Source organism: Medicago sativa, chromosome 8 (genome assembly GCF_051527215.1).
Source record: "Medicago sativa cultivar Bolivia chromosome 8, Bolivia_mono, whole genome shotgun sequence".
In the NCBI taxonomy this organism is placed as follows: domain Eukaryota; kingdom Viridiplantae; phylum Streptophyta; class Magnoliopsida; order Fabales; family Fabaceae; genus Medicago; species Medicago sativa.
Window position 1 is genome coordinate 88,862,223 of NC_140756.1, and position 12,557 is coordinate 88,874,779.

Sequence of the window (12,557 nt, forward strand, 5' to 3'; positions counted from 1 at the left end):
TCGTTGAAAATATCAGGATCTGTTTGGTGCTTGATTTGTAAGTATCGTAAGCACTCTTTGACCCTTGAAACCCTAGTAAACCTCCGGAGCCAAATTCACCCAAACTAATATCTAACAAAAAAAATGCAAAATCTATCAAGGACATGAACAAATATGCATGGTTGGATACATAAGATGGGCATAAGATGCCCCCAAACTTATATTCATAGTAAGCCTCAACACCAATCGAAGAAATAACAATATCATATTTTGTCTTTTCCTGATTATATACAATATTTGTCTAAAATTACCTACAAAAATCATTGTCATTCCACCAAACAATTTGTACTTATCGCGAGGATCTATTTTTATCTTGATGTCATGCATTGATTGGTCAACTATTTCAAAATAATATTGATGCATCATTGATGCCTCATCCCAAACTAATAATATCGCGTAACGAAAGTTCTGCCTTAGAATTATCCTTTTTTCATGGTTAACCATGATAACTCATTAATCTCAATAGGGATTATAAGCGTTGAGTGTAGAGTTCCTTCCACTCGATGAAACATATCAACAATCATAGTATTGCTTTATTTCATCCACTGGCTTAAACATGTCACGATTTTCAGCATCAATTGACTCCTTATTGTCACCCTATCATGATTCATGAGCTTTGTTTACAAACTTTTCAAATGACTCCTCATTGTCGCCCTATCATGACCTTTGTTTAAAAAGAAACTTGATGGACTTGGACCCCTCAAATTAGTTGATCCTTGGATCGAATATCGAGTTTTAAAAAAACGGTGATCACGCAAAGAAATCCATTAAACACAAAATACAGTAAATAAACTTAGGTCTTAAATTGCATATACTATGACTTACATAATACATAATTTAAATAGTTCCCATATAGGTTCATCATCTAATTTGAATCTAATGAGTTTAGCTACTAATGATAGTAATAAACATAATCAAAGGTTTAAAGAACAATACATTTAATATAGACGGTATATGTCTTCAATCTTGTTGTCAAGGGTTGAAAATTACTTGAATCGTTTATTATGTCTTCTATGTGCCATAATTCGAGACCATTGCATTTGACTGAATCTAGACTTATATAGAAAACTTGTCAACTATGGGTGCGTGTGCACGTATTTATTCACCTCGCGCACATACTCTTTAATGCATTGAAAAATTCTCGTTGGCTGAAGAGAAAGGCCTTATGCACAATACAACGCCCGATGCGCATGCTCCAATAGTAAATTTCCTTGTGAATTTCAATTCTTGAACTCTCATGTATAATAAACCTTCTACTTGCTAATGAGGATTGAGACAAAATTTCCCCAAGCAGTCTAAACTTCATTTATTCATTGTGAACATAATTCGTCTGGTAACATCCCACATAGCACCATCTTGATAGGATCAACCTGTTGGTTAACACCAAAAAGACACTACACCCTACATAGTTGTCTATTTAGGGAAATATGACGCCTCACAATGGTTATTTTCAATACATGACATACCTTTCCCTAACTATCAATAACTTAACTAGAAACCTCTAAATTCCTAAAATAACTTGACAAAAAACTCTTTAAACCACTAAGATACATGTAATGACGAGGAGTCATCACCCGTCTTATTTGGCTATTCTAGCATGTGGTTTGTGTTTTATCTCGTTACGGTTTACGTGACACCCCACATTTGTTTCCCTTATGCACATGTGCATTGTCACTTCTAATAATGCTAGGAAAATAAAATAGTTGTTTTAGATCATTAAGGTAAAAACACGGAACATGAATCTTATAATTGAATTATCAAGTTTCATATGCTTTAGACAGGCTAAGACATTCTCACAACCTTCTTCATATCTTTGAACTAGAAAAAGATTCGTCTCATTTGTATTTTGTTGTCCTTAATTTGACTAATCTTTATTCATCTACATGGACATTGAAGAAACCAAATCCGACTACTAACCACTTTATACTAACGATTTAAACTATTTTTAAGTGTAAACGGAACGTATATAGAACACCTAAAAAAAATGCAACGAACACCTAAAAAATGGAACTAAAGTGTAAACGGAACGTATATAGAACACCTAAAAACAATGCAACGAACACCTAAAAAATGGAACTAAATATCCTTTTTTTTTTGGTAGTTGACGGGGGTTTGAACCCCAGCGGAACGTATATAGAACACCTAAAAAAAATGCAACGAACACCTAAAAAATGGAACTAAAGTGTAAACGGAACGTATATAGAACACCTAAAAACAATGCAACGAACACCTAAAAAATGGAACTAAATATCCTTTTTTTTTTTTTTTGGTAGTTGACGGGGGTTTGAACCCCAGCGGAACGTATATAGAACACCTAAAAAAAATGCAACGAACACCTAAAAAATGGAACTAAAGTGTAAACGGAACGTATATAGAACACCTAAAAACAATGCAACGAACACCTAAAAAATGGAACTAAATATCCTTTTTTTTTTGGTAGTTGACGGGGGTTTGAACCCCAGACCTTGCATATTTTTTATGCATTGTCCCAACCAACTGAGCTAAGCTCACGAGGACACTAAATATTTTCCTTTAACTATATATCAAGAGAAATGATATTTGAACAACCATTTTTTGACAACTTTTGTGACAACCTTCTCTCTCATACTCACATTATGTTTTTAATTTCTCTTTCTATTGCATTGTTTTTTGTGCCAATACCTTCTTTTCTTTATAAATTTATGGTTGCCATAGAAGTTGTCATCTAGATGGTTGTTCAAATAACACAACTCATATATCAATACCACGGTGTATAAGTGAGACTTCTACTTTGCACAAATTAGTTTTAACTACGAAATTAATAAATTTTATCATTATTTCACATGTAATATGATAAGACTTACTAATCTAACGATGATAAAGATATTTATGCGTCATCGAGAGCATAATTCAGTTGGTATGAACAATGCATAAAAATATGCAAGATCCGGGTTCAAACTCCGGCCAACACCAAAAAAATATAGATATTTATGCGTGGGGCAATATCATTTATACAAAACCTTAACTATAAGAGTAATGATATTTTGACATCCGTTTGATGACAACTTTGTTAACAACCTTGTTTTTCTCACTTCTTATTGGTCAAAAACAATGGAGAGAGAAAAAGGAAGAGAGATGATAACAACATCATGTGAGTATGAGAGAGAAAGTTGTCTAAAAGTTGTCAAAAAGTGGTTGTCAAAATATCATTTCTTGTAACTATAATAATAATATTAAGGGAAATGTGTGGCCACTGTTTGGTGTTTGTTTGCTCTGAAATTTGTGAGCCATTCAACAGTGAGCTTGAGCCATAAGCTATGGCATAAAACAAACAAACCGGATAGATGAGTTAGTAGTTGCTTGGTGGTGTGCCATGGCGTCTCTTCTCAAAATATCTTCCTTTATCTCTCCTCTGCACCATAAGGTAATTTTGTAATTCACCATCTTCTCCAATCTTATATCAATTTTTGCCATTTCTACCCTTCTGGGTTTTGGAGTCATGCTCACAAGTTGCTAAATCGGTGATCTAATAATAATCATTAATAGGTGTTTTAATCTGTGTTTAATTCTACTACTCTATCAATCAATCTATTCATGATTTTTAATTTGTGATCTAATAATTAAATTTTTTCCTTCTTCTGTTGCAGTTGAATTATGTCAGTTTTTCTCCCAAATTTAACCATGTTAGTGTAAAAAATGAGAGATGGAATGCTCCCAGCATCACAGTAAAAGCTCAGACAGCTGTTGAAGGTGATGTAATTAACAATAAATCACAACAAAGCGGTATGAAACTAGTTTCTACTTCATTCAGAATTTTATGATTTGTTTAGATAAACATTTATTTAATAAGTATTTAGGCACTCTTTGGATAAACAATTTAATTAAGCACGTATGTGTTACTTATGTATAAGCTATTAACAAAACATAAAATAAAGTCAATTTTTTTCGTATAAGTTGTTTTTATAAGCTATCCAGGAGAGCTTATGAAAATAAGTTGAAAATAGCTTATAAACATGAGATTGTCTCATATGGACCCGGTCTAAAGGTGAACCCTTCTATTTTTAGTAAATTTTAATAAAATATTATTCTATTTTCCTTTTATTTTTCGTTCACCTTTGGACCCATTTCTGAAGGTCCACATTGGTGTACACTCTACAAAACAGTCTCGGTAGATAAACTCAAATAAACCAATCATAGATGCCTCTTTTTTTTTTTTTTTTGCAAAAATCATCGATACCTTATTGTAAACAATTTATAATTTATCTGCATAAACTGAAAACAGCTTATAAAAATACAGTAGTTGAGGACCAGTGAAAATAATTGGAAGACTCTTGTTAACTGTTTGAGAGTTGATGCTCATTCGTGTTATTATTGCTATTGCTATTTGTATAATGTTTTTTGGTATTTTTCAGATTATGGGGTTGTTAGTGTTCACCACGTTGGAATTTTATGTGAAAACCTAGAAAGATCACTTGACTTCTATCAAAACGTTCTAGGTATGCCTGCAGCTCTTTGAATCTAAACTGATATTTTTGTGTTCTAGCTAGAAGTGTATTGATTGATAATAAGTATTGAATTAAATGAAATACAGGTCTGAAGATAAATGAAGCAAGGCCTCATGATAAGCTTCCATACAGGGGTACTTGGTTGTGGGTAGGGTCTGAGATGATTCACTTGATGGAACTTCCAAATCCTGACCCTTTAACTGGAAGACCTCAACATGGTGGTCGAGATCGTCACACTTGTATTGCAATCCGAGATGTTTCAAAGCTCAAAGCAATCCTTGATAAAGCTGGTATTCCTTCTCTACTTCTTTAAATTAAAATAAGTAGTAAATCTTGGATTTAGATAATTTATAATGCATAAGTTCGTATGACTATTTGGTAATGATTATTCTCTCACAAACTTGTAGCACTTTTTCAGTAGCTTATAGCATTTTCTCATACACTTTAGTATAATTTTTTATCTCATTTTTACTCTTACTATCTTAATTGAAATTTTTAAATATTAATTAAAATATTTGTTTGTCATTTATATTTATCACAACATTCCGAATTCAATCTGCTACTTTATTATTTATCAACCTGTTATTTACTCCCTCCGTTTCAAAATGAGTGTCGCTTTCAGTTTCCAATGCAATAATAACTTTTTCTTTTCAATTGTACCCTCCAATTAATACTTTGCACACTACTTCCAAAGTATTACTTTTAAAACTAACCAATAGTTAATAAGGATAATTTGGTAAAATAACCATTCTCTTTCTCTTAATCATTGCATTTCTTAATATGTGTGTAAACACCTAAAACGACACTCATTTTGAAACGGAGGGAGTACTAGTTTTAGCTGAACACTGTATTTAGTCTTTTATAACTTTTTATCAAAGAGAGTCTTACTCTTAAGAATTATAGTGTCAGCCTTTAGAATTATAGGGATGGACAAATAATTTCCCTCTTGAAATTAAAAACACTTTAAAATGATTAATAAAATTGAAATCTTGATCACTATAGTACTCAGGGATAATGTCCATTCTAAAATAATAATGTGATAAAACCTGTTAGTTATTTCAAAGATAAAATAGATTGATCCCTACAATTTGGGAGACTAATGCATGGCATACCTCGGGATTGTGGTGCTTCAGACCAAGATTTGCAGGCTTATAAATGGCTGGTTTTGTTTTTCCAAAGGAGATTCTCTAATATCTATTTTATGTCATTTTCTCTCTGCTTTTTCCTATTTTGTTTGTAGGTGTCCCCTACACACTTAGTCGTTCCGGAAGACCAGCAATTTTTACTCGTGATCCCGATGCCAATGCTCTAGAGTTCACACAAATAGACGACTAATGTTTTTGGCGTCTGCGAAACAAATGAGTAGAAGATAGAAATAAATGTACAGATGATTATATGAAGTATATATGTAAAGGCCGGACGAAGTTGCTTAGTTTCTTTATTACAGATAGGAGCCATGGTGTACAACCCCGTAGCAAATGCCCTCAAGACAATATTGGAAGGCCAAATGAGAATGTTAAGACAGTGATTGTGAACCAGTCCCATTCCAAACGCCAGATCAATAAGTCTCAGTGGATGGAAGACTATGTTTGCTGAAAGAAAAATATAGAGCCTTGCTGGCATGGGTGAATTGCACACTATAGTGTGGTCATTATTAACCATTTTGTTCCTTCTGTACTTTCCACATCTACTTTCTGCAACTTTGTTATTCTGCTAGCTTGATGTATTCGCATTATACGTGCTGGAACCAAATGATTATGATGAATATTAAGGTTTTTTCTCCCTTTAAATTTCTACTTCTTTCCTTACTAAATTTCTTTAGGAGTCTACACACTCACTCGAAGAGTGTGATTCAAGAACATCATGAGCTCAGCAGGGTGTATCATTTGTGCTTTTGTCGCGCACAACTTTGACATTATGAGTACCTTTAAATTCACATTGGATGCTCAATGTGTTGCCCTCACTGAAATGCTCCGTCCATCCTTAGATTTTGCATTATGTTTCCATCTATAACACCTCACACCAACACCCATTCACCGTAGATTTTCGACAGAAACTCACTGTCTTATAAGGCCCAACATTCCACTTCTAAAGTTCAATATTTCTCGATTTGATGACACCGATCCATCTGATTGGTTATTTCAGATCAAAAGATATATGCATAGAATGAATGTTTGAAAATTAGTTCATATGAATTTTTACAATAGTAGGTGCAAGTTAGCAAATTTGCTAACTTACACCAACTGAATTTTAGTGGGTCTAAATTAGCATGTTATAACTTTAAAAAAAAAAAAAAGTGTGGATGTCAATTAACAAATCCCATATATGAGAAATGGTTTGTGTATATTTAAATTTTGATGTCAAACACAATGTCATTTTATTTTTAAAATATGCATAAGTTGTAGAAGATAAAATATAAAAAAGACAAACATATTGTGTGCGTGTTTAGTCAAATAGCACAATAACTAGAATATTACACTTTTTAAGTGTGAACAAGTGGAAAGTCGCGAGTCCAAACCCGCGCCCTTGCAAAAGGATGTCCAACAATATTCATGGCACATATTGTGTGTATGTTTTAATTTTCAAGTGACACAACTATGTATAATTGTATATTGATCTAACAATACATCACACAGTATACACATGGCATGACCCACCACTAAAGTACAATCTTGTTCTTATGTAATATGAATGACTAATAATATGAACGACTAATAATTTATCCACCTCCAAGGGTGATTTGGGTACTTGTTGGAAAAAAATAGATGAGATGTTGGCAATTCAGTTTGGGGAGATACAATCATCATTTGGTACGAGCGTTACGGTCTTGAAACATAGATACAAAGATGTCACTTTGTACTCTGGGTTGGCAGGTAACATGTCTAAACATGCCATGAACTTTATTTTTGTGGAAGAAGAGCGTGCTAGGAGAACCTTGTGCATCGAGAAGAAAACTTGCGGTTGTGTTCAACGGACGTCGTATGACCTACCTTGTGCATGCTTCATTGCTATGAAAATCCGTCACAACAAGCCCATTCGATTGGATGAGATACACCCGCATTGGCATAAGTTGTATATGGGTGAAGAAGAAAGTAGTGAAGATTTGTTTTCGGTCGCGGAGGAGTGAAGTGGTATTCAAGAACGTCTCAAAAGAGTTCCATTCCAAATGAAACTAGAAATCAAAGAGGGTTTGCGGTTGTTAGCGTTTCCGGAGACCACAATGTTGTCACCACCTCCAAGAACGGTACCAACCAAAGGAGCAAAGAAAAAAAAAATCAAATCTACACCAAAAACGACACATAGGATCCCATCTTCGTGGGAGACTATTGATTCTCAACATCCGGAAAGTCAATTTTCACCACCAAAAAAATCTTCACTACCTAAAAGAAAAGGTGCTCCCATTGGCATTTCTCCACGTTCGTCGATTCAAACTCCGGTTTCGGTTCCTAAGCCTATCTTGGTTTCAAGAAATTATGATCCATCGAGTCCTATGTATTACATGCCAAAATTCATGAGACCATACATTGAGAGAATTGTGGATGTTATTGGCGATGAGCATTGTGGGTTTAGGGCTATAGCCTAATCCTTGGGTTTGACGGAAGAAAGTCATGTGTTGGTGCAGAGAGCACTTATTAAAGAGGTGAAAGAGCATAGGAACGACTACATCCGGGTATATGCGGACGAGCTCTGTCATAACTTCATCTTGAATGGATTGTATCCTCCCAAAAATGGTAGTGGTTTTGCACCTCCCGATAAATGGTTGACATTGTTGGATATGGAACACATCGTTGCATCTTGTTACAATAGGCCGGTGGTAGAGATGACTACCCTTGATATTGGAGTCTCAGAGACTTTTTTCCCACTTAGAGGTAGGCCTCCGGTTAAACCGAAAAGTAGCATGATTTGCCTTGGTCTAATCCCAAATCATTTTGTCCTTCTTTTGTTGAAAGATGGTTGCCCACTACCTCCATCATCCACGGAGTGGAAAAATCACAGGAGCGAAGAGGCGGCAACATGGGAGGATGAATTTTTAGATCGACGCGATCGTTTCCGAACACTCATGGAGATTGAGAACCTAGAGAGATCTGTTCCACCCAAAAAACCAACAAATCAAGACAATCCTATTTTGTGTGGAGACACTCTAGTTAAAGGAAATGAAGAATTTGAAGATGTTGTGGAATATTTAGATGATTTAATTTCATTAGATGAAATATGAAATTTGACACTTTTTGATCGATGTTCATCCGGTTTTTGGTCGATATGCACCGACGTATTTTTTTTGGATAAATAATGTAATGACCATTTTTGTGGCCAAGATGTAACTAAAACTAACCTTTAATGAATTATATATATATATATATATATATATAATTAATGTACTTTATGTGTAATGTGTTGCATAATGTGAAAAATTTGACGAATTTCAAACAATTGTGTAATGTTAATGCATTATCGATTTTGTGTAATGTTACTGAATAATTGATATACTATGAAATGTTGATGTTTGTGATTGCTGGATGTTGTTGTTTTGGTTCGATTTAATGCGGAATTGCCGTTTAAAATTATAAGTAAAAAAACATGCCAAAGTTCCTGGAAATCACAGTGTAGACTGAACTGGATTTTTTTTACTGGTGTGAACGGCAGTTAACTGCCGCTGGCTTCAACGGTAGTTAAATGCTGCCGGTTACTTGAGCAACAGTTAACTGCCGCCAGGAGCTTTTAGGTAATTTTCATGTGTTATTAGGAAGTATTCTATGTCAGAAAAAGAATTTTCACAAATCATAGTCCATTAATAATATATAATAAAGAAAAATTCTTGCATGGTCTCTTACTTAACACATCATATTTAGTCTCAACCAATGAAAGTAGGACACATCATTTAAATTTAAAAAACTGTAAATTAAAAAAAATAAATTTCTTTTTTGTTGTTTCTCTAGATCATGTTCAACCATTTTTTCAAGCGGTTCCATTACCAAGATATGTAACTGAAAGTGCACCTCAATTAAAAATGATGTGTCATATTTTCATTGGTTGAGACTAAATATGAGGTGTTAGGTAAAAGACCATGCAAGAATTTCTCATAAATAAATTATTCAAAAAATAAAAATAACAAAAAGAAACAGATTCACTTTTGTTTTAAAAATTTGATTTAATTGTAGAAATAACCAATTGAAGAAGTCGATTCCGAAAACTTAAAAAAAGTTCCAATAAAATATTTTTTTTGTTGACAATTAGATCCAACAAAAAATAAGTTACGTATATTTTTATATTTTTGAAGGGTAGTTACATATAACGGTCACGCGCGAATATTCATGCAGTTTTTTCTCAACAAAAAACAAGAAAAGCAGATAACAAATGATGCTATTTTCCTCCCAGTTTCCTTTATCGCATAACAAACTCTCTCTATATATAACCTTAAGCCGTAAGAAAGAACACACTCACTTTCAGAAGTTTCAATTTTCTTTTCTAGTTTACGATAATCGTTTCAATTTTCTTTTCCAGTTTACGATCATCAAAGCATAATCAACAATGTACAGGGTTGCAAAAGCATCCGAGTACCTTGTGATAACCGGAGCCGGAATCGAAGACATCAAACTTGCAAAGAAATCATGGATTTTCCCTGGTCAATCTTGCACCGTCTTCGACCTCTCACCGGTGAACTATACCTTCGAAGTTCAAGCCATGAGTGCCGAAAAACTGCCTTTCGTTCTTCCTGCCGTCTTCACAATTGGTCCTCGTGTTGACGACCACGAAAGCCTCCTCAAATACGCTAAATTGATAACCCCTCATGATAAACTCTCGAATCATGTCAAGGAACTCGTTCAAGGAATCATCGAAGGCGAGACACGTGTCCTCGCTGCTTCGATGACCATGGAAGAGGTTTTCAAAGGAACAAAAGAGTTTAAACAAGAAGTATTCGAGAAAGTTCAACTCGAGTTGAATCAATTCGGGTTATTGATTTACAACGCGAATGTTAAGCAATTGGTGGATGTGCCTGGTCATGAATATTTCTCATATTTAGGGCAAAAGACGCAGATGGAAGCAGCGAATCAAGCTAGGGTTGACGTGGCAGAAGCTAAGATGAAAGGTGAAGTTGGTTCAAAATCTAGGGAAGGACAAACACTGCAGAATGCAGCAAAAATTGACGCAGAGACGAAAGTTATTGCGATGCAGAGGGCTGGAGAGAGTGACAAGGAGGGGTTTAGAGTTAGGACTGAAGTGAAGGTTTTTGAGAATCAAAGAGAGGCTGAAGTGGCTGAGGCTAATGCTGAGTTGGCGAAGAAGAAAGCGGCATGGACTAAGGCGGCTCAAGTGGCTGAAGTCGAGGCTGCTAAAGCTGTGGCTCTAAGGGAAGCTGAGTTGCAAGGTGAGGTTGAGAGGATGAATGCTTTGACTACTACTGAGAAGCTTAAAGCTGATTTACTTAGCAAAGCTAGTGTTCAATATGAAACCAAGGTTAGTCCATGCAAATATAACTCCTTTCATTTATTAATTATTATTATTATTCAAATTGTTTTACTAGCAACAAGATTAATACTTCAATATCTTTTGGTAGAAAATAAGTCACTGTAATTTTTTTTAAACATAAACAGCTAATTAAAAGTAAAACAGAACAAGTAGGTTGTATACTAGATGAATGGTAATGTTTATTTTTTTAAGTATTGGTTGAAATTCTGGATGGTGTAGGTACAAGAGGCTAACTGGGAATTATACAAGAAACAAAAAGAAGCAGAAGCAGTTCTGTATGAGAAGAAGGCAGAGGCAGAAGCACAGAAAGCATTGGCAGATGCAACATTTTATGCGCGCAAGCAAGCAGCTGAAGCAGAGCTATACGCAAAGAAAAAAGAGGCAGAAGGGATTGTGACAATTGGACAAGCTCAAGGAGTGTATGTAAGTACACTTCTCAATGCACTTGGAAACGACTACACCGCTCTAAGGGATTACTTGATGATAAATGGTGGCATGTTTCAAGAGATGGCTAAGATTAATGCTGAGGCAGTACGCGGACTTGAACCTAAGATTAGTATTTGGACTAATGGAGGTGGAATAACCGAAGGTTCTATGGGTATGAAAGAGGTTGCTGGTGTTTACAAGATGCTGCCACCTCTCTTTAAGACTGTCCATGAGCAAACAGGCATGTTGCCTCCTGCTTGGATGGGAACCTTATCCGACAAAAGCTCTTAATTAGAAGGATGCAAGTATTAGGTTTATAGTAGTAGTAACTTTTATTTTGGTAATTTAGCAGTAGTACTTTTTATTGTGTGATACATCTGTGTCTGATACACTAGTTTTTTTCATGCTTGGTACATTATGAATGGATTTTTATGATGATTTTACTTGCCATAAGAATGATAATTTTTCATGCATTGGTACAAAAGCAATATGTATTTTTCATGCTTGGAATTTGGAAATGAATGGAATTTTCCATGCTTGATATGTCATATTTTGGCAATTTAGTAGTTTTAAGTTCAAAATCTTATATTATATGCTAATTTAATTTACAATTTTACATGCTTGGTATTTTATGAATGGAATTTTTGCAATAACAACTAAGCTCATGAGAAGGACTGACTAACATTACACTGTGGTTTTTTCTTATTTGGAAGTATATATGCATACTCATATTAAGAAAAACAGAAGCTACTATTTCTATTTCATTATCATGTTTCGAAGAGTTATATTATATAAACATTAAAATATAGACATCGAATTAATTGCCATTCTTGCCTCTTCTGAGTGTGCGCTCCATCGTAATATCACACTTCTCGGCAACAACATCCCAAATCTTTACTTGATTGTCACTGGCACTTGCAAGTATATTCCTGCCTCCGGTCACTATTATAAGCAAAATTTCACTTTTTAGGTTCATTCATTAAATGATGTATGTGGTCTATTTAATGGACCACATACATCATTTATTGAATGAACCTAAAAAGTAGATTTTTGCTTATAATAGTGACCGGAGGATGTATGTTTTAGGATTGAAAGAATGTCAATAGAAGTGTTAAGAGAGAATTTTTTTTTTTTTGAGGA

General features: G+C 34.5%; 3 protein-coding genes across 4 annotated transcripts; all 3 read left to right on the plus strand.

The window, feature by feature from the left end:
• The first annotated feature begins 3,372 nt into the window (after positions 1-3,372).
• Positions 3,373-6,313, plus strand: LOC146902973 (Lactoylglutathione lyase / glyoxalase I family protein). Of its 2 annotated transcripts, none has more exons than XM_085731456.1 (5): positions 3,373-3,442; positions 3,666-3,801; positions 4,431-4,514; positions 4,610-4,813; positions 5,764-6,313. In XM_085731456.1, exons 1-5 carry the CDS (start codon positions 3,392-3,394, stop codon positions 5,856-5,858), a joined length of 570 nt encoding a protein of 189 aa, XP_085587582.1. In that variant the 5' UTR covers positions 3,373-3,391; the 3' UTR covers positions 5,859-6,313. The 2 variants fall into 2 exon arrangements, with proteins under 2 accessions (XP_085587582.1, XP_085587583.1); XM_085731457.1 differs by having other exon boundaries at positions 3,666-3,768.
• A 1,430-nt stretch (positions 6,314-7,743) lies between these two features.
• LOC146902974 (uncharacterized) lies at positions 7,744-8,739 on the plus strand. Its single transcript, XM_085737185.1, has 2 exons — positions 7,744-8,064; positions 8,146-8,739. The coding sequence occupies exons 1-2, from the start codon at positions 7,744-7,746 to the stop codon at positions 8,737-8,739; spliced, it is 915 nt and encodes a 304-aa protein (XP_085593311.1).
• A 1,144-nt stretch (positions 8,740-9,883) lies between these two features.
• Positions 9,884-11,965, plus strand: LOC146902975 (flotillin-like protein 1). Its single transcript, XM_085731460.1, has 2 exons — positions 9,884-10,979; positions 11,211-11,965. Exons 1-2 carry the CDS (start codon positions 10,053-10,055, stop codon positions 11,706-11,708), a joined length of 1,425 nt encoding a protein of 474 aa, XP_085587586.1. The 5' UTR covers positions 9,884-10,052; the 3' UTR covers positions 11,709-11,965.
• The last annotated feature ends 592 nt before the right edge of the window (positions 11,966-12,557 follow it).

Bases quoted from the DNA above. Each gene is read 5' to 3' on its own strand.
- LOC146902975 (XM_085731460.1), top strand. From the start codon at position 10,053: ATGTACAGGGTTGCAAAAGCATCCGAGTACCTTGTGATAACCGGAGCC. The intron at 10,980-11,210 runs GTTAGTCCATGC...TGGATGGTGTAG, and splicing joins GTGTTCAATATGAAACCAAG to GTACAAGAGGCTAACTGGGA.
- LOC146902974 (XM_085737185.1), top strand. From the start codon at position 7,744: ATGTTGTCACCACCTCCAAGAACGGTACCAACCAAAGGAGCAAAGAAA. The intron at 8,065-8,145 runs GTTATTGGCGAT...GTGTTGGTGCAG, and splicing joins ACATTGAGAGAATTGTGGAT to AGAGCACTTATTAAAGAGGT.
- LOC146902973 (XM_085731456.1), top strand. From the start codon at position 3,392: ATGGCGTCTCTTCTCAAAATATCTTCCTTTATCTCTCCTCTGCACCAT. The intron at 3,443-3,665 runs GTAATTTTGTAA...CTTCTGTTGCAG, and splicing joins TCTCTCCTCTGCACCATAAG to TTGAATTATGTCAGTTTTTC. The intron at 4,814-5,763 runs GTATTCCTTCTC...TTTTGTTTGTAG, and splicing joins AGCAATCCTTGATAAAGCTG to GTGTCCCCTACACACTTAGT.